Source organism: Coprinopsis cinerea (assembly GCF_000182895.1).
Source record: "Coprinopsis cinerea okayama7#130 chromosome 3 map unlocalized cont3.3, whole genome shotgun sequence".
NCBI classification, from domain to species: Eukaryota; Fungi; Basidiomycota; class Agaricomycetes; order Agaricales; family Psathyrellaceae; genus Coprinopsis; species Coprinopsis cinerea.
The window spans coordinates 3,584,588-3,602,406 of NW_003307542.1; the positions used below are offsets into that span (position 1 = coordinate 3,584,588).

General features: G+C 52.1%; 9 protein-coding genes across 9 annotated transcripts; 6 read left to right on the forward strand and 3 right to left on the reverse strand.

Moving 5' to 3' along the window:
- Nucleotides 1-19: 19 nt before the first annotated feature.
- Nucleotides 20-1,198, forward strand: CC1G_09289 (hypothetical protein; the record flags this gene model as incomplete). The annotated part of the gene is made up of 4 exons (XM_001830972.2): nucleotides 20-211; nucleotides 502-715; nucleotides 763-919; nucleotides 973-1,198. The coding sequence occupies 4 exons, from the start codon at nucleotides 20-22 to the stop codon at nucleotides 1,196-1,198; spliced, it is 789 nt and encodes a 262-aa protein (XP_001831024.2).
- An 858-nt stretch (nucleotides 1,199-2,056) lies between these two features.
- Nucleotides 2,057-3,404, reverse strand: CC1G_09290 (hypothetical protein; the record flags this gene model as incomplete). Its single annotated transcript, XM_001830973.2, has 6 exons — nucleotides 3,166-3,404; nucleotides 2,934-3,101; nucleotides 2,806-2,875; nucleotides 2,549-2,754; nucleotides 2,284-2,483; nucleotides 2,057-2,230 (listed from the first exon to the last, which is right to left on the reverse strand). Exons 1-6 carry the CDS (start codon nucleotides 3,230-3,232, stop codon nucleotides 2,057-2,059), a joined length of 885 nt encoding a protein of 294 aa, XP_001831025.2. The 5' UTR covers nucleotides 3,233-3,404.
- A 792-nt stretch (nucleotides 3,405-4,196) lies between these two features.
- CC1G_09291 (hypothetical protein) lies at nucleotides 4,197-6,174 on the forward strand (the record flags this gene model as incomplete). The annotated part of the gene is made up of 9 exons (XM_001830974.2): nucleotides 4,197-4,377; nucleotides 4,432-4,553; nucleotides 4,607-4,817; nucleotides 4,871-5,005; nucleotides 5,070-5,584; nucleotides 5,646-5,820; nucleotides 5,877-5,925; nucleotides 5,981-6,021; nucleotides 6,077-6,174. The coding sequence occupies 9 exons, from the start codon at nucleotides 4,197-4,199 to the stop codon at nucleotides 6,172-6,174; spliced, it is 1,527 nt and encodes a 508-aa protein (XP_001831026.2).
- Nucleotides 6,175-7,225: 1,051 nt separating this feature from the next.
- CC1G_09292 (glucooligosaccharide oxidase) lies at nucleotides 7,226-9,624 on the forward strand (the record flags this gene model as incomplete). The annotated part of the gene is made up of 9 exons (XM_001830975.2): nucleotides 7,226-7,400; nucleotides 7,461-7,582; nucleotides 7,638-7,848; nucleotides 7,906-8,036; nucleotides 8,086-8,586; nucleotides 8,645-8,810; nucleotides 8,873-8,921; nucleotides 8,982-9,019; nucleotides 9,077-9,624. The coding sequence occupies 9 exons, from the start codon at nucleotides 7,226-7,228 to the stop codon at nucleotides 9,178-9,180; spliced, it is 1,497 nt and encodes a 498-aa protein (XP_001831027.1). The 3' UTR covers nucleotides 9,181-9,624.
- Nucleotides 9,252-10,688, reverse strand: CC1G_09293 (hypothetical protein; the record flags this gene model as incomplete). Its single annotated transcript, XM_001830976.2, has 3 exons — nucleotides 9,252-10,100; nucleotides 10,151-10,396; nucleotides 10,452-10,688. The coding sequence occupies 3 exons, from the start codon at nucleotides 10,686-10,688 to the stop codon at nucleotides 9,252-9,254; spliced, it is 1,332 nt and encodes a 443-aa protein (XP_001831028.2).
- Nucleotides 10,689-11,212: 524 nt separating this feature from the next.
- On the forward strand, nucleotides 11,213-12,657 carry CC1G_14307 (hypothetical protein; the record flags this gene model as incomplete). The annotated part of the gene is made up of 3 exons (XM_002911730.1): nucleotides 11,213-11,233; nucleotides 11,288-12,481; nucleotides 12,550-12,657. The coding sequence occupies 3 exons, from the start codon at nucleotides 11,213-11,215 to the stop codon at nucleotides 12,655-12,657; spliced, it is 1,323 nt and encodes a 440-aa protein (XP_002911776.1).
- Nucleotides 12,658-12,922: 265 nt separating this feature from the next.
- Nucleotides 12,923-13,314, forward strand: CC1G_14308 (hypothetical protein; the record flags this gene model as incomplete). Its single annotated transcript, XM_002911731.1, has 2 exons — nucleotides 12,923-13,179; nucleotides 13,242-13,314. 2 exons carry the CDS (start codon nucleotides 12,923-12,925, stop codon nucleotides 13,312-13,314), a joined length of 330 nt encoding a protein of 109 aa, XP_002911777.1.
- A 538-nt stretch (nucleotides 13,315-13,852) lies between these two features.
- Nucleotides 13,853-16,271, forward strand: CC1G_09295 (hypothetical protein). The gene is made up of 5 exons (XM_001830978.2): nucleotides 13,853-14,020; nucleotides 14,078-15,322; nucleotides 15,379-15,529; nucleotides 15,592-16,045; nucleotides 16,105-16,271. Exons 1-5 carry the CDS (start codon nucleotides 13,946-13,948, stop codon nucleotides 16,157-16,159), a joined length of 1,980 nt encoding a protein of 659 aa, XP_001831030.2. The 5' UTR covers nucleotides 13,853-13,945; the 3' UTR covers nucleotides 16,160-16,271.
- Nucleotides 16,272-16,340: 69 nt separating this feature from the next.
- On the reverse strand, nucleotides 16,341-17,791 carry CC1G_09296 (lipolytic enzyme; the record flags this gene model as incomplete). The annotated part of the gene is made up of 2 exons (XM_001830979.1): nucleotides 16,341-16,962; nucleotides 17,091-17,791. The coding sequence occupies 2 exons, from the start codon at nucleotides 17,789-17,791 to the stop codon at nucleotides 16,341-16,343; spliced, it is 1,323 nt and encodes a 440-aa protein (XP_001831031.1).
- Between the last annotated feature and the right edge of the window lie 28 nt (nucleotides 17,792-17,819).

Here is a 17,819-nt window from a genome sequence, read left to right on the forward strand (position 1 = left end):
ACCACCACCAAGTACCGCTATGCCCGGACACAAACGCCAACGCGGTCTGGAAGACAAACCCATCGACATTTCGAAATTGATGAGGTTTACTTCTTCACTCGAGGCTCTCAAGGGAGAACTCCTGGGGATTGACGAGACGGAGGCGGAAATGACTGAGCTGATGAAACATGTCAACGAACTGCAGGGCATCCTGAAACCGTCGAAGAGCACGGTACGAACCGACTCCTCATTGTTGACCCACCTTTCTGAGAAGCTTACAGAAAGCAACATTCTCGACCGCAACCCAATTTGAACTGGCAAATCTCTGAGTCGTGAAAGGGCGCCTCATCTTCCACAAAATCGCCCTCGAGGAATTGGGAAAGAATCTGCCGGACCCTGTGGAAGAGGAGTTAAACGATCTTTCTTGTCGCCTGTCCAAAATCTATCGGCGGGTCAATATGAATGTAAGCACCTGTACTGAGATTGGCGGGCGCTCCCTGTCCTTACTTACATGGCGCCCAGTTCCAAGTCGGGCCTCGTATGGTTCTCGACGCTCTTCTATTATCGATGGGGGAAATCACTTCAATAATAGATCCTGCGAAGGATGTCGCCATCATTCCCGAAATGAAGACGGGGGGTGCAGCTTTCTCCAAAGGCGGTTACCAAGTAGTTCTCGGTGGAAGTATCGATTATGGTGTTGTTGAGTATATGATAGACGAAGACGATGAGGCTAAAGGTACGGTTCGTCGTGGGTCGTTGGCAGCATCTGACTTTTGTTTCGAGGTGGCCTTGTGGGGCCTGTTCTCCCGGAGCATATTTTTGAGGTCGCATACGGATTTTTCTTCCTTGTTGAAGCAAAACGACATCACGCGGTAGGCGAACTGACGGCATCCATTCCTGAAGCCGTCACGCAGGCCATGCTAATCTCCAAGAACGCGAAGTGAGCACAGCTTCCAAGTATAATCTGGCCGAATAACTAATGGGACATGATAGCATTGACACCGTCCGTTTTTGTCTCTCGGACGGGAGTATCTTCATTTTCTTCGTGTTGCAACGCTGTGAGGATGGATATACGTACTCCCAATCAACACCGCGCTATCTCGGTCTTCCGGAGGAGAGCCATTTCGATATCCAAATGGGCGAGATCACCTTCTTGCTACTTGAATGGGCACGTCCTTCCCATACGCTCGATGTTATTCGTGGTCTCATCGCACTCTAGCTCAAGGTTAGACTGACGGAAGAGTTGTATACGCTAGCCTAGTCGTGGTTTCTCGAGCACAGACAGGACCTTTCGTTTAGGCGGAAATAGAGCCAAAAAACAAGAACGCAAAGCCCATTCGTAGTCTTCGTGTATTCGGTAGGACCAGGTGTAGGTACATATGTCCCTCTTGGAGTTGCTCGGATATCTCAAACTCGAACTTGGTGCCACTAGATGTATTAGCAGTTTGTACTTCCCCTCAATCGTAATCTCACGTCGTCTTTGTCAATCAGATGGACTTGAAGTACTACGGGGACGAGCAAAATACGAAGCCGTCATGTTTTCGTAGTGACCAGACGTTCCTCAGGGCTGACAGCAATGGGTGAAAGAGTGGTGTATGTAAGGAGCGTAAGGGTGTAGAGTCAAGTGACTAGTATAAGTATTCTATTGTATAGTGGTATATCCTCTCCGATACTTTTAGAACTTGCTCGTGCAGGGTGATAAGTTGGCTATGACGCTGACGACGCTGGATGACTCTGTAAATTGGAATCTGGCCTTCCTTCCGAACTTGAGTAACCGCCGCTGCTAGAAGTCCATGCTATCCTCGACCCCGAACTTGAAAGATGGGATATTGACACATCCTGACCGCCCGTCGACGAAGAGATGACATGCGAATCGTAGGTAGACGATAGCCCGAGCGTCGACCTTCGACTGTCGAGGTGGTACGCTGAGGATTCGGGAGCTGAGAGTGTGGATGTGAATTCCCGCGTGTTGGTGTAGACTGTGGTGAGCGGGCCTATCGAAGAGCTCATCATTGTCGACATCGGTGGCATTTGATTAGAGTCTTCGGGATCTACGAGAGGGTGGGGTAGGAAGCGATTAGGAACTTTGTTGAGAGAGTGGAAGCGGAAGCCTACCTTGGGAACCACGTCTAGGCTGTTTCGTCGTCGTGTCCGAGTCTGATCCTCCTGAACTTCCGTCGCCGTTGTGGAATATACGGTAGATGTAGGTCGCGAGAATAATGACGTTGGCCAGTAGGAGGGATAAAATCAACTATCCGCAGAGGTTAACTTTGGCCGGACCAATGAGCAACAGGATGGGCGTACCTCCAAATGGGCACTGATGAGAGCCAACCCGAAGGCTTCGATGAATAAATTGGCGGCTTGCCAAATATCCACAGCCAATAGGATGATGGCGGTTCCGAAACAGATGGTGAGTAGACGACGAAGAGGTCGAGCGAGGCTCGTCATTCGTAGAATGAGATAGGCTGGCCAGGTGACTAGCCATACCGTTGCTACTGTATTCACTGATGAAGAGCGAAAAAGACGTTATGGACGAACCAATGGTGAACATCGAAAGGGCACCACGTACATATGAGGACTACGATGGTCGGAACGAGCGACCATGGCCTGTCTGGGATCAGTTTCACCGCTGTTCCGTTATAGAAGACTTTCGAGACCGTGGTTGCAATCCAGAAGACGAAGAAAACCGCGAATGAGGCTTTTGTGATGAAGCGACCTCGGGAGGGGTTCGGTAGGATGCGGATTATCGTGGCGAGAATGGACATGCGACTGAACCTGTAGAATCAAGTGGTTAGGAAGGTTTAGTTTATGTCGGACAAAGCGTACCATATGACGGCAGCTTGCATCATAAACGTCCCCCACGCGAAGAACGAAAGAACAGAGTCGGGATAGTCTCCTGTTATTTGCGTTGGAGTAAGTTTGGGAATTACGACACTTCCAAAGGACGAGCGTACCAGGTGGAGGAAGAACAGACTTAAGCGAGATTGTCACGGAGACAAGCGTGCATAAGAAGGCACATCCGGCCCAGAAGTCATCCCACCAGAGTTGTCGTCGTCGAAACTGGTAGAGGAGACGGAAAAGCGTGGACAGTACCGCGAGACTGTAGCCGACTGCGCATCCAACTTAGGGGGTGGTAGAGTGATTCGTTAGCTAACAGGCTTTGGATGCGTGAAGGAGCGCACCTACTGACTAGTGGCAGTTGTTCTTGCACAGAGCTCGTCGTCCCTGGAGCAGGGCTTGAAGAGTTGGACATTTGACCCGAGTGAATGTAATAGACGACTGAATCGCGCCGAGGGTTGAAGTGAGTTCTGGCGGGTCTTAGTCTAGGGTGTTGAAGTAGGGGAAAGAGTGTTGAAACGAGGCGTGGACGGTGAGGCCACTCTGACCGCCACGGCGTGGAGCGAGTCCCCTGTCGTGGCCCAGCTCTGATATATAAGTTCGCAGTGCAAGCGCCCCTTCCATCAAGAAAATGTCGCTTTTTGTGATTGAGTATCAGGGCAGTATTACGTATTTCTATTCAGTAAGTTGTGTGCATTATTACCGGTAGCAGAAGAGGGTGACCAACCTGAGAGAGCGTTTCGGGACACACAGTTACATAAAATATCATTGAACTTTTTGAACTCTTCCTTTTCATGCAGGACTATGACTGGAGGCCCTTTAGCAAGTTGGAAGAAGAAATAGGTCGTCAGAAAAGGTGCAATTCGGGCTCATGGGCAGTGAGATAAGATAAGCAATGTCGATCTAATCTGATGCCAAGGCTAAGACTATTACAGCCGCAACATATCCGCTTGGGAAAATGACAAAATGTCGGTCCCCGACTCTCGCAACCAACTGGACTCTCTGCCGCGCCCCAACCGCGCCCTCCTCAGATACGCCGGTGCCAAAATTGTTTGGAAAGACTGTGACATCTTGACGAGAATGTACATGCGACATTGGATGTCGCCCTTGGCCATTGTTAACTCTGGGGCACTCCCAATCGCCAGACCGCTCAACTTCTTGCAGTCCAGCCCTTAATTCTCGATCTCATCAGCATCTGGGACAAGATGCTATAAATCGACTCGAGACGACTTCCTCGACACCCAGAATACCGTAACCAATTCAGTGTGAAGCACGCTGAGTAGTGACACTAGCTGGTGGTTCTCGTCTTCTCGAAGCACTCCACTGTGGCATTTAAAGATTGGAGCAAGACATGGTGCGTCCCCACTGCAGTCCCAATCATGGTTCAGCTTCTGACCCCCGATGGCGTATTTCTTCTTTCCATGCTCTCGATTCTCTCCTCGTACTGCTGGCCGGACGCGCTTGCAGCCACGTCCGATGGCCTCACGAACGACCTAGCTGGAAAGGGCTTCGATGTGGTCTTCCCGACGGATGAACGATTTGTGAATGTTTCCCAAGCTTGTGAGCGACAAGGATCGAGAACTCATTTGAGAAACGGTCTAACCGTCCGTACAGTCAACCGCCGTTATACGCCAAATCCAGCCGCTGTAGCCTTTCCTTCGACAGCACAGCAAGTTTCTCAGATCGTGAAAGTGGGATACGAGAGAGGCTACAATGTGGTGGCAAGAAGTGGTGGAGTAGGCATCGGTTTCACCATCGACTCAGCAGTCATGCTCATTAGATATTATAGCACAGCTACGCTGCTCACGGCCTCGGCATACATCCCAACGCAATCGTCGTGGACCTCTCGAGCATCAAGACTCTCAGCGTGGACACCGATAAGAACACCGCTGTCATTGGAGCTGGGAATAGGCTGGGCGAGGTTGTTCTTGGGTTGAACAAGTACGGACGAGCTTTGCCTCATGGTACTTGCGCGTATGTTGGATGGGGTGGACATGCCAGTGAGTCAGCATTCCATCGTTCATATTTCAAACGGCTCAACTTATCCCAACAGCCTTGGGCGGGTATGGTTTCACTTCCAGGATGTGGGGTCTCTCAGTCGACACTGTCGAATCAATGGAAGTCGTCCTCGCAAATGGGACTCTTGTCTCCACGTCGGAGAAGTGGTATCCAGAGCTTTTTTGGGCAAGTAGGCTTCATCTGTACAGACCGTATGTGCTGATCACTATCCCTGTAGGCATTACGCGGCGCAGCACCATATCTCGGGATCGTTGTCTCCACCACCGTTCGAACCTTCGCCGTGCCGCCATCTGCTACGATATTCTCCGTCTCATATCCCAACCTCGGCATAAGCCAAGCTACCACTGCGCTCCTCCACTACCAACGCTGGTCGAGGAGACCCGACATCCCGAAGGCGATTGGTCTCCAAGCAGTCTTGACGCGGGGGAGTGAGAGCGGGAAGGTTGGATTCGGGTTCTCTGGAGGGTGGTACGCTCCTGTATCTAGCGATGGGCTGGACTTGAATCGCACGCTAAAGCCATTGGTGGATGGCATTGGGGTGGAGCCGACTCGAGTCAACTTCGATTCTGGGGATTATGTTCATAGCGCGGAGAATTTGGCTGGTGGCTCCCTCGATACGACGCAACCTGGCGGAAGGGATACGTTCTATGCGAAGAGTCTTGTCATACCCGAGGACGAGGGGCTCCGTGAGGGTACTGTGAGAGAGTTCGTGACGGTGTTCGCGACCCAGGGTTTTGAGACTCCATTAGTGCGTTATCCACATTCAAAAAGGCCCGTATTTCATGGTGACTGACCCTCCTACTTTCCAGGGATGGTGGTTCATCCAGCTCGACCTGTTTGGAGGGCGGGACTCGGCTATCAACGATAAACGTCCTGAGGATACCGCCTTTCCTCATCGCCGTGGGCTGTGGGGAATCCAACTTTACGCCTCGACGAGGGAGAACGTTCCGCCATACCCCGAGGGCGGGTTCGAATTTCTGGACGGTGAGTGGGCGCGAAGGCGACCATTATGTCTTGCTCACCCTAGTTCACGCTCTTAGACGCCGTCAACGCGATACTGAAGAACAGTCCGCGGCCTCGGAATTTTGGGTAGGTTCCAGTCCCGGTGGTTACCTGCTGTCACGCTCATATACCCGTCTAACAGTGCCTATGCAAACTATATCGACGATCGACTTGGCGAAGGGGGTAAGTGACTCTCTAGCTCCTCTGAAGCGAATTGGCTGACCGTCGCTCCACGCAGCTCCGGATTTGTATTTCAAGTCGAACTGGAAGAGGATATTGCGCGTGAAGGAGAAATATGATCCAACTGGCGTATTCGAGCTTCCAGATGGGTGGTGATATGGGTCGAACGTCGAGAGGAGTGCACACAGGTGCGTACATTGGATCAGATGGACCTATGCGATTATGTTTATGCGCCTGTACAGATGTATCTAGCCACTTTTGCAATGTATTTTTTCTTCAATTAGGACTGCCGCGGACCGTAGTCCCTCCGGTGTTTGAACTTCCCGACCCACCTTCGTCACAGCGCAGCTCTGGATGGATCGCCGTGATGAATAGTGGCTTTGTGAGGTGGAGATCAATGGTCGGACGACGTCATTGTGAGGCGTTAAACTTTGCATCACCGTGTCACTGGGATACCGCCGGGTGCTCCTTGATGATCGCGTCTCTGGCTCTGTGCCCCTATCTGTGCGTTTGACCCGTTGACAAGATTTCCATATGGGATTTCAGGCCTTGCAGTCGTAGGGGCTGGGTCATATGGGTTTTGCTCCTTTGAAGATACAGCTTTGGCAACGTTTTGAACATCCAGCGAACTACGCCATTCAAAATCTTTGCTGCGAATCGACTTGGTGCGTATTTTCTGCTCTTTTTGCATGGATGTCGTTCAGGTCTTTGGAACCCTTGTACCCAGTGTCGGATCACGGAAGCAAACCTTCCGACCCACATCGCCAAGTTTCGAAGCTCCTTTGCTCAGGCTTTAAGTCGGAATTGGCCTTTACAACTACTCACTCCCATCAAGGTCACATCGTCTTCACACTCGGAGGTTACGGAGCTTCGTCGGTGGAAGCGACTTCTTCTTGCCTTGCCGTCTCAGGTCGAGGGGTGTCTGGCTTGGGAGCCTTTCGTATAAGCATGGTGATACCCCGTTTGGGAGGTGAGAAGGGGGGAAATGGCGATGGTCTTGGGTTTCACATTGCGTCTCGGGAAACGTAACTGAGGGTGGTGCCGACGTCAATTCGGAGAGTTCATCGGGGTTTTATGTGCGAGAGAAGCTAGTGGATAAATAGGAACGGGTGCGTGCTTTGAATCGTTATCCTCTCACTCGAGTTCATTCCTCGCTTCTCGCGGTCACCAGACTTGGTAGACCATTGAACGGAAAAGGCTGGGAATTATGGTCGAATTCAAGGCGTTGTTGTCGTCATGCATTGTCGCGCTTTCGCTGCAGGGCTCTGGGGTGAACGCGGCGGCTGTTAGCGCGTCGGCCTCCCTTCATTCGGATCTAAAGAATTTGGGATTCAACGTTACCATCCCTAACGATACGGGGTATAGCTATGTTTCGGCTGCATGTGAGCTCCTCCATTTCACAGTCTCTTGGTTTGAGAAGTCCTTATTTTTTTCGTGAACAGTCAACCTTCGATACCAACTCAAGCCCGCAGCAGTCGCCTTCCCGTCAAATACAAAACAAGTAGCGGATGTTGTTCGCGTCGCTGCTAGACACAATTACAAAGTCGTTTCGAGGAGTGGAGGGGTAAGTTCACTCTATCACACATCAGTCATCTAGAGGCTAAACGCCTCTCTTCCAGCACAGCTATGCTGCGAGTGGCCTGGGAGGAAAAGACGGACTCGTGGTCCTTGATCTTAGGCATCTGAACGCGGTCAAGTTCGACTCTGCTTCCAATAGGGCGACTATTGGTCCTGGAACGCATTTAGGAGAGCTTGCGACGTCCTTGGGAAACCATAACCGCGTCTTGCCACATGGAACGTGTCCACTGGTCGCTGTGGGAGGCCATGCAGGTGAGAGCGTGCGTTTACTCCACTAATGCTGGGTCTCTGAACGACGATTGGTTGTAGCATTTGGTGGATATGGCTTCATGGCGAGGAAGCACGGGCTTTTGGCGGATACGGTTCAAGAGGCGGAGGTCGTGTTGGCGAACGGGACGGTCGCTGTTACTTCGAAGAGCAAGCATCCTGATCTCTTCTGGGTACGCTTTCTGCCATCAATCGATGAACCTTGAGCTTACCTACGTTCAGGCCATTCGAGGTTCCGCGCCATCCTTCGGAATCGTCACCTCCATCACATCACAGACCTTCCCTATGCCCCCGTCTACAACGACTTTTGAGTATGGATGGACCCTTTCCCCATCCGAGCTTTCCAAGATCATCAATCATTTCCAGCATTTCGTCAGAAATAACGCCGGTTTCGCGCCAGAGCTTTCAGCGGAACTTTATATCGCTCCAGACATTCGAACGCGACAACTCACTGTCTCGCTTTCCGGTGCCTTCTACGATTCCCCGTCAAAATTCCAGAGCGCCATCTCTGGTCTGATTAATGGGATGCCTCCAGTGGGATGGAGCTCCAAGACGGACGGAACGTATTTGAAGAGTGTCGAGCATTTTGGGCAGTGGAGTTGGGGCAAGCATGATACTTTCTATGCGAAGTCTCTTCTTACTCCTGCGGACGAGCTGATGACGACCAATGCGATTGACGCATTCACGAGGTACCTTGGCAGTAATGGGCTCGGCTCGAATACGGTACGCCCATCGTCGAAGTTTTGAGTTTAGGGTGGCTCGCTGATTCTTTCTTGCTTAGAATTGGTTCATCCAAATCGGAAGTTTTGGGGGCCCTACTTCAAAGATCAATCAGTTTAGCGCTGATGAGTCGTCTTTCGCGCACCGTGATTCGTTGCTTCTGTTCCAGTTCTATGGGAGGACATTCTTCCCTCCCTTCCCTGCGTCAGGTTTCACTTTGCTCGACGGTGCGTGTTGACTCATCTCTTCACCCACATGAAGGAGCGTTTGATAGATTCCCTCTTCACAGGCATGGTCGATAGCATTGTCCATAACAGCCCAGCCGGGTGGAAATACGGGTATGTACTTAGTGCTCATTCTTCACTCTAGCTGTGGTCTTAATATTTACCGCCAATTAGCGCCTACACCAATTATGTTGACGATCGCCTGGCCAACTGTCAGTCCCTTCTTCAGATTTTTTCAGGGGATCAAAGCTAACGCGCAAACCTAACAGGGCAACACTTGTATTATGGTAACCACTATCCAAGGTTGCAACGATTGAAGACTCTCTACGACCCCAACAATGTCTTTTCTTTCCCGACGTCGATTTCTGCATAGCTTCGTACATTCTCAAATACAGGAGTTCCGGATCGACTACGCCTTGACTGTGAGCACACCAAAAAAATAGGCTAGTCCTCGATAGCTAAATACGAAACCGAAACGTTATGAATTCGGGTGTTGCTCCACTGTTCGATCTTCCAATCCATGCCTCTTCCTGTGATGTTCGACACCTTGGCGTGGACCCTGAGGGTCTCTGGGGCTTCAGCGTCGATGTTATTGATGGAAAAGAACAACGATGGTGGTCCATTCTTGAATTCCCTAGAGAAGTTGACGGTCCCTGTCTGACTTCTTTTGGAGGGGTTGAGTCCACTCGCTTTGAACTCGCCAACGCAGAGTTGTTGGCCTGGAAGGCCGTGTTCCGGGAATGCCAGCCAATGGACATGGGTGTTACTGAGCGACTTCCACTGCCTCGTCCTCCCGATATTGACGGTGAAGCCTCGGCTATCGACGTTGCTCGAAGAGACGCGTATATCCCAATGTTTCTCCCCGATGGAGAAGCCACTAAGCGAAACGAAGACGATGGGGGGAGCTTCGAACGGGTAGAGGAAATCAATGCGCTTGGAGAGGTCGTTGATTGCGTCCTCGGGCTTGCAGTAATGGTTCGCGTCGACAGACCCGCCTTGAAGAAGCGGCGTCATCGTCGCACGAAGCCACCCGACCTCAGCTTTATACAGCTTCGTTTGAACCCAGGTATCGAGATGGACTCGAAATCGTTCGGGCTCGAAGTTGTCCCCGTAACACAAGGCTTTGGCGGTTCCCGAATCGGTGGCAGTGACGTCAATCATGGAGAAGCCGATGAGGATGATAGGGAGCGTAGTTTGCGGAGAGGTTTTGATGTCTCTGGAGTGACGTTCTGGCTTCTGGACCGACTTCCAGTCTCTACCCTTGTTGACTGTGAAGTATCCCGCTTCTATCGCCTGGATATACGTTACGTTCGGATGTGCTCCAGGGAGCTAACATTACTCACTGGATGGAGAAGCTTTGACGCCGACACTGGCCCTGGTACTACAGGTAGCGTTCGCCTGCCCTCGTTGTATATGTCGCTGATGGTGACGATGATATGGATAAGGTCGTGATTGTCGATCGTGCTTCGTAGGCGGGATCTGAGAGTGTCGACGAACGGAATGATTTCAAAAGATTGATGAAAACTCTCGACACTCTTCACGAACCATCCCTCCCCGAGTGGTGCATCGACTGTCAAAGGGATTTTCGGCTTCATCGAAGAATGTGAGACCTGACGATTCATGCGATAAGAGCCGGAATCGTACCTTCCAAAGCCGCAAATGCTGCAAGTCAACCTGCAGACCAAATTCATCCTTCAAAGCCTGTGCGAATACAGGCCGAAGATGATGAGCCTTTTGATCATATTGTGTCTGCGATACCTCTACTGGAAATGGTGTGTCGTGAAGCACCTTGTGCTCGAGTAGGAGATAGTTGACGGTTTTCGAGGTTGCATCCTGATTGGATATGCCGGAGTTGCCCCCGATTGAGGAGCTACGCGCCATGACTGTTCACAGCTAACGTAGAAATCGCAGTGGCAATCGATAAGCACAGTTCGAGGTGTGTGGGAAAGCCTCTGCGGCTGTGATCAACGAAGGTCCTCGTGACTGAGGCGACGGGCGTTAATTTAAGCGCCCACACGTTTTCCCACCAGACGCTGATGCTTCGGGGCCGCAAGTAGGCCTGATCTGCTCTATCCTTCTGAAGGACACGACCTCCATCCCTGGTCACAAGAGACTCGCTGTCTCAATCTCCTAGCCAGCACGATAGAGAACCCATCCACAGCGCTCACAGGGGTGTCTGTTGTCTGATCGATGGCCGCAGCGGCCAGCTAGTTGAGGTGTTCTTCTCGGCGTGAGACGGCTCTCGCTGTATGACTCCATAAGGTACCATGGCCCATGAGTCCCCTGACTCGACGAGCACACAAAAGCATAGCCACTTAATGATCGTTATCGTCCACTGATCTCCCCCGATCTAGTGGTTGCATCGTCATCCTCCACAATCCTACTCAACAAACCGCTTTCTTGTCATGCCTAGAATATCTCCAGCAGTAAGAGGACTTGACCTTCGGGGACACCATTTTCTTTGTCTGATCGTTCCACAGATCATGGCGAGAGCCAGAAATGGGGAGGCAACAGCGTTCACGGAGATGTTTTCCTTAATCAACACCGACAGCTACACTCCCGAGATACTCGAGGTCGCACTCTCCCATCTACGGCGGGATGTGGCACCCAGTCGAGTTTCAGGATCCCGCCGGGTGGATACGCTCATCTCTCGCGCGCTCGGTTGCGTCAGTCAATGCTTGCTGTTCTGTCGCGCCACGCCATTTGAAGACAAGTCGGTTGACTTGCTGATGGACGACCTGGAGGCCATAACTCACTGGCTCACCGTCTGCTTCCTCGAGTGCTCTGAATCTTCCTACAATCAAATGCAGGTCTTCATGGGCTCAAACATGCTATATGCCCTCACATCCCTCAATGAACGACTCGGAACGGGCGTATTTGGCTCCCCCAGCGGGCTCCGTTATCTTCACCTACTTTGGACTTCACGGGATCACAAAGGACAACCGTTCTCTGAGGTGCATAATCCCATCAAGTGCTCCATATTGGCCTCGATGCAACTATGCATCAGTAACCCCATGTGGCGGGACTTCTTCGTCGATTTCATTCTTTCCTCTCCCACAATTCTCGCCCAATTCTGCGAATGTCTCCGCCAACGCGTCGCTCAGGTGGTCCAGCTGCAGCGTGTAGGAGGGGTATCAGCATCTTCATTGTGCGGACACACACTGGGTCTTTTCCAGCTGGCATCCTGGCTGGGAGAGAATTCGGTAATCCTGAAGCGTCTCCAAGCTTCGGAGTACCTTCGCTATGGGGTTGAAGCTACGACAGAGCTGAGCCGACTTCCACAGGTCCAGCTAAAAGATAAGGTCTTACTTTTAGCCCAAGTCGGCGCTTTCTTCCCGCTTCTCCCCGGATCGAGCCCATCCGCACTCGCGCCGATTCTACCAAAACTTCTGGACATTCTTGCGCGCATTATTCCACAAGCGAGCAAGGACCCGTTCGGCCGACACACCGTATCCGGTCTTGCCCTAGGATGGAGAGGCATTCTAGGATATCTCCGAGTTAACAAGGCGTTTAAAGAGGCCATGGATCAAATCCCTCCACGCATTTTGAGCTCCTCGTTAAAGCTCGCAAGCCCGATACGAGACTGGTCCAACCTTCTTCAAGATATTCAATTTCAGCACTCATGTATGGTGGATTTCTCGGAGGATCCCATTTCGCTGTGCGATAATGATCTAGTAAGTTTAGCCGCGACATTCGCTTCTCGTCCACTGATGAATTGGCGTTGTAAGCACGACCATGATAGCGCCAGTCCAATGAAGACTTCTCCAAAGTCTTGCTCTGGATGCCACTCGGTAGTTTACTGCACTACCGCCTGTCAAAATCAAGACTGGAGCACTCGACACCGCGATGAATGTGCCGTGATGAACCGCAGTTACCGATGTGAGCATGGCCATCCACTGAATCTTCTTCGCGGAATTCAAACGCGATATATATATTTAGTGCGCAAGGAGCGAAATCTCCACAGATCACAGCACACACGAGCATTCCAGGTGTACCTGGCAGTCAGGATGTTCCGTCGTCTGTGCGAGGCCGGGTGGGAATGTAGGATGGAGATGGACTGCCCAGGTTCGGTTGGTTCTAAAAGCGCAATTGCACGGACTGGTTTCAGTCTTACTATGATCAAACGGATATTCTTCACCTTCGATGAACTTCGGAGAACGGCGAGCAATAGCGAACTCGACTGTCCGGCGATGGAGGCGAGACGCGATACAATCATCGCGGACTATCGATCGCAGACAGGCGCTAATATCCGACTGCTCGAAGTCATTTTCTCCTGGGATTCAATTACGCAGGTTGTCGTCCTTGCTGAGTTCAGACAGAGTAGCCTGGAGCCGGAAAAATGGAACCTTCATAGGAATGTCGTTCACATCGAGTGCGTTTTCTTTGCTTCTCAGTGTCCCTTTCAAGGCTGAAATTGATTATGCTATTGGCTAGGAGGTTCAAGAAACGTCCGAGTCCGGATTCGAACGAGTGCGCCGTCTGGGACGAATACTTCCAACAAGTCTGATCATCTCGCCTTCTTCTGAGACCTGACAGGGATTGGGTTTTGCAAAGTTGCTCCTTCCCTCCTCTGGGAAACCCCCCGGATATCGTCAAATTCCATCTACCCTCATAAAGGGTTTCCGACATTTTTGAACGTTCTCCCATCCCTACGATTTCTTAAACCACTCATGGACATAAGCCTTATATAAACGCCCGGGGTAGTTGTCAGCGGTTTTTTCTGTGCTTTGCATATCCAGACGTCACCTCTGTACTTACCACGTTTCATCTTGACCAAGTACATTGGAGTGGGCTACGGCTTCGTAGTAGCTCGGAATCGCGTCGAGCGTGTTGCTGTGGTGGTGGGAGGAGCCAAGAGATGTGTGTTGGCGCCGAGCAGGCGCTGATGTGATAGCGTACGTACAATCTAATCTAATCTAGCTACCTACCCTACCACAACATGGAGCGCGATCGCCCGGATGCCGAGTTTGGAGGTCCGCCATCAAATTTCATTGGAATCCCGGCAAGTCACGTCACGCGCGCAGCGCGCTTTTCTTTTCTCCTCCAAACCCTCTCAACAGCCTCTCCAATCCCCAGAAAATACTTGGTTTCAAATAATTCGTATTTCAAACTGTCTAAGGACACATAAAGCTATAAAGATGCGCAAAAGGAAAACAAAACGCACCGGCAACCGTGAATCAGGTCAATTCACCTCTCGAGAAGAATTCGAACAGGTGCACCATTGAAAGAAACGTATCGGGGACATACGATACTAACCTCGACTGAACCAGCATCTGGAACGCGTTAAAGATGGAGACTTAACCTCCATGGACAACTTGATGGCTGATTGGCCCACCAAACCCGAATGGAGGGTCGAGATGATGGCCACTTTCCTCACTCACCTCGACACCCCCAAGCCTCGCGGGAATCCAGTTAACCCCCTGGAAATTTCCTCATGGATACTCCTGCGCAGGGTAGCTACCTCCCTTGACGGGGTATGTCACGCGGTCAGTCTCAATGACCCCAAACTGCTGGATCTCATCGTCGACAACATCGACGGTATTCTCTCGTGGCACGAGCACATGTTGTCTGGTTCTCAGTCGAAGGAACAGCCATTTGTGAAGACGGTCAAGTACCTCCTAAACAGCGACGAAAAACTCTTGAACGCGATTCTCTCCTCTCCTTGGATCGGTCCGTGTCTCGTCTCTCTGGTTTTGCGGCAGGCTCCGAATGGACCCCACGATGATCTGGAAACAGTGGACAACCGACTGTTGATTGTTGGGCTCCTCTACAACACGCTTATTCATAAGCTGTATCGCCGGGCGATTCTTGATCACTTTGCCAGTCAGCCCAAGGCTCAAATGAATCTCTTCATCAAGAACATCGTGGCCTACCTCGACGATCTCAAGGCCTATTCACGTCTGGCGCCGTCCCCCAAGGATCAGGATATCCTTCGGTCCACTATGCACATCCAGAAAGTCATCGACGTTCTCTCCTGGGACTCGAGGATCCGTCCATACCTCGTCAAAGAAGACTACATCATTCAATTCTTCATGTTTCTTCAAGCCATCCGATCCAAGGTCCTCTCCGTTATCCGCTTCGTCCCGATGGTCAAGTGGTGGCTGTGGAACGGAATCAACCTGCAAAGCATATGCGACTGGCTGAACCACGACCCACGCACGGCGCCGATGGTCCTCTGCGAACTCGTCGAGCTGGGATTCATCACCACCATGTTCGACGACTTGTCTCGAGCGAGGAGGGAGGACGAGGCAAAGTTGTTGTTCAACTCTCTCCAGGTTGTCGCTGGGCATCTGAGGTCGGATAGGGTGTTGGCAGCGGTTGATGAGAAGTGGAAGGCGCTGCCGAAGGATGTGTTGCAGAGGTTGAGGGCTCCTGGGCATCATGGCGCGAAGATATTTGAACAGTTCCACGTCTTCATCACGCTGAACAAGAGGACTCTTGGGAAGATCGAGGAGAACCGTCTCGTGGGCGAGGTCGACGATTGGATACCTCCCAACTACTGCCACAACATCCCTGTGAGTACCGCGCATCTTCTCCCACAAGTTTTGAGACTCAGTGTTCCTCGAACTAGGGTCCCCACGTCGAGGAGCTGAACGACCACAACGAGATGTTCGCCTGTGCCCGATGTCACTCCGTCGTCTACTGCTGCAAGGACTGTCAGACAGACGACTGGGAGGCTCTACACAAGTACGAATGCTCAATGCTCAAGCAGACGCGACGAGGTGCGTGCTAACCTCGTGCTCATTTTCTCTTTTCCGACCAATTTATCATCATAATCCTTTAGCACTTAAACAAGAAGACCGCTGGGTCCCATGGAAACACCGATTCAGGTCTTTGGACGGAATCGCGAATTTCATGGACGGATTCTTCAAATCCGGCCAACTCGATGCTCTGAACACGATGTTCGCCCAACAACGTCCGGACTACGCAACCCTCGATAAGCGAAGACTCATCACTGTGCACTGGAAAATGTCAATGCAGAAAGAAAGGAAGAAGTCGAACGAAGTGGTGACGTTCGATGAGTATAGGGAGAGAGCGAAAGCGTGGGTTCCGTGGTCCCCGAAACGCTTCGACGCGCTGGTGAAGAGGGTCGAGGAGAGCGAGGGTACGAGGAAGTTGTGCGCTTTCGTGTTCCCCTTTGGACATTCGAGGCTGCACGTGTTGTTCCTTTATGATGCGTCAGATGAGATTGATTCGAGGGAGGAGTCGAGAATGACTCATGGGATGATGCAGCTCGAGTACGTCCATTATCGCCCTTAGTTCGAGGTCGGTTGAGACTTAGTTGACTTCCGATCAGATATAGCTCTGGAGAATTCACTGAATACAGCTGCGAGAGCTCCTGCTGTCGTTGACCGTCGAACAAATCCTTCGTAACTCCACATTATCTATATCAGACGTGACTCCGCGTCGAGCTCTTGGATTGTCATTTCTAACTTGGTATAATTAGAACACCATTTCACTCGGAAAGAATCGTCAATCAGCGCTAGAGCGAAGAATACGTTGAATTCAAAAGACTACGCGTTCCGATACATTTTACAGATCTCTCACACCAGGCGGCACCCTTCCGCCTCTTCCCCTCCCAAGCCTATCCAGCCTCCTAAACAAGTCCAACGGGATGGCATCGGCCATTGCCTGGAAGCCGGCGACATTGGGGTGCAAGTAGTCACCTGTGTCGTACTCTGGCTTCAGTTGCTCAGGAATCTCAGGATCCCTCACAACCCTATCGAAATCGATGACGGCGTCGAACACACCGCTCGTCCTGATCCACCTATTGACGCGTTGGCGCGTCGCTTCACGCGTAGGATGGCCGTAGCCCTGTCCAGGACCCGACATAGGCGTGATGGTGGCTCCAATCACGGGGATACCGCTTGTGTGGAGGCGTTCGACCATTTGGCGGTAGGCCCAGATCATCCTGTCGCCGATGATCTTTTGCGCCTCCTCGGTGGTGGCTCCGGTACCGATGTCGTTGACGCCTTCGTAGATCATGGCGTATTTGACGCCGGGGTGGGCGAGGACGTCGCGGTCGATCCGTCCCAGGGCGTTGGGTCCGAGTCCGTCGTAGAGGATGCGGTTGCCGCCTGCTGCTTGGTTGATGACAGCTATGTCTCGGGTTTGACGCGAGGATTGGAGGCGAGCGAGGAGAAGGTCTGGCCAGCTGGTGGGCGAATGATTGAAGGTCGAGGATGGTGGAATGGAGAAGAGGCGCGGGGTGGGTTGGGGAAGAGAGTACGAAACGCGGATCTCGTCAGTTTCCAACAGGTCTCCTAAACGTGGTCTACTCACCGGTCGTTGTTGTTGTCATTACTTCCTCTGCCATCCGTGATACTGTCACCAACGATGACCAACGAGCCCACGTTGTCATCTGCCCACGTCTCCACGCTGCTCACCCAGTACCAGTGATTCGTGCTCGCCCGCTCATCCTCACCCAAGCTCTCCAGGTCCAAAGCATCGACCTGGTTTCCACGCGCCATCCAGCTCGTGGTGCGGCTTCCAGGGTGGGAGGTGATGTAGTTCGTGGTCTGGCCTTGCGCGGTGTAGATGGTGATGGAAAGCATGGATTGGGGGGGGGTCGAGAAGCGGATAGGGTCGGACAGAACTTGTGCACCGTTGGGGACGATGAAGGAGGATTCGCCGCTGAAGGTCACCTTCCTCGATGTCCTAGGTTGGATAGTCGGTACGCCAGCGCTCCCTTTCGTTGGTAACGCGATGGACACGGCGGTAATGGGCAGGTCTGACACTCCGAACGCGTTCGAGATGCGGATACGGAGCCAGTCGCCGCCGATGGTGGCGCGCACGGTTTGGCGGAGGGTGGTATTGCGGAAGACGAGGCCGGTTTCGTTGTAGGGCGCTGGAGGGAGGTTGTGGGGTTCGGTCAGCTGGGGCATCGAACCCCAGGTTTGGACCCAGTGGTCGGCGTAGACGCCGTGTACGGCGACGAGGAGGGTCAGGAGCCCTGTGGTGAAGAGCGACGCTAGCCTGCCCATTTCGACGTCGAGTAGAGGGAGGATGGGT

Excerpts from the sequence above, each read along its gene's own strand:
- CC1G_09295 (XM_001830978.2), top strand. The coding sequence starts at position 13,946 with ATGCGCAAAAGGAAAACAAAACGCACCGGCAACCGTGAATCAGGTCAA. Across the intron at positions 14,021-14,077 it reads CTCGAGAAGAATTCGAACAG|CATCTGGAACGCGTTAAAGA; the intron begins GTGCACCATTGA and ends CGACTGAACCAG. Across the intron at positions 16,046-16,104 it reads CATGGGATGATGCAGCTCGA|ATATAGCTCTGGAGAATTCA; the intron begins GTACGTCCATTA and ends ACTTCCGATCAG.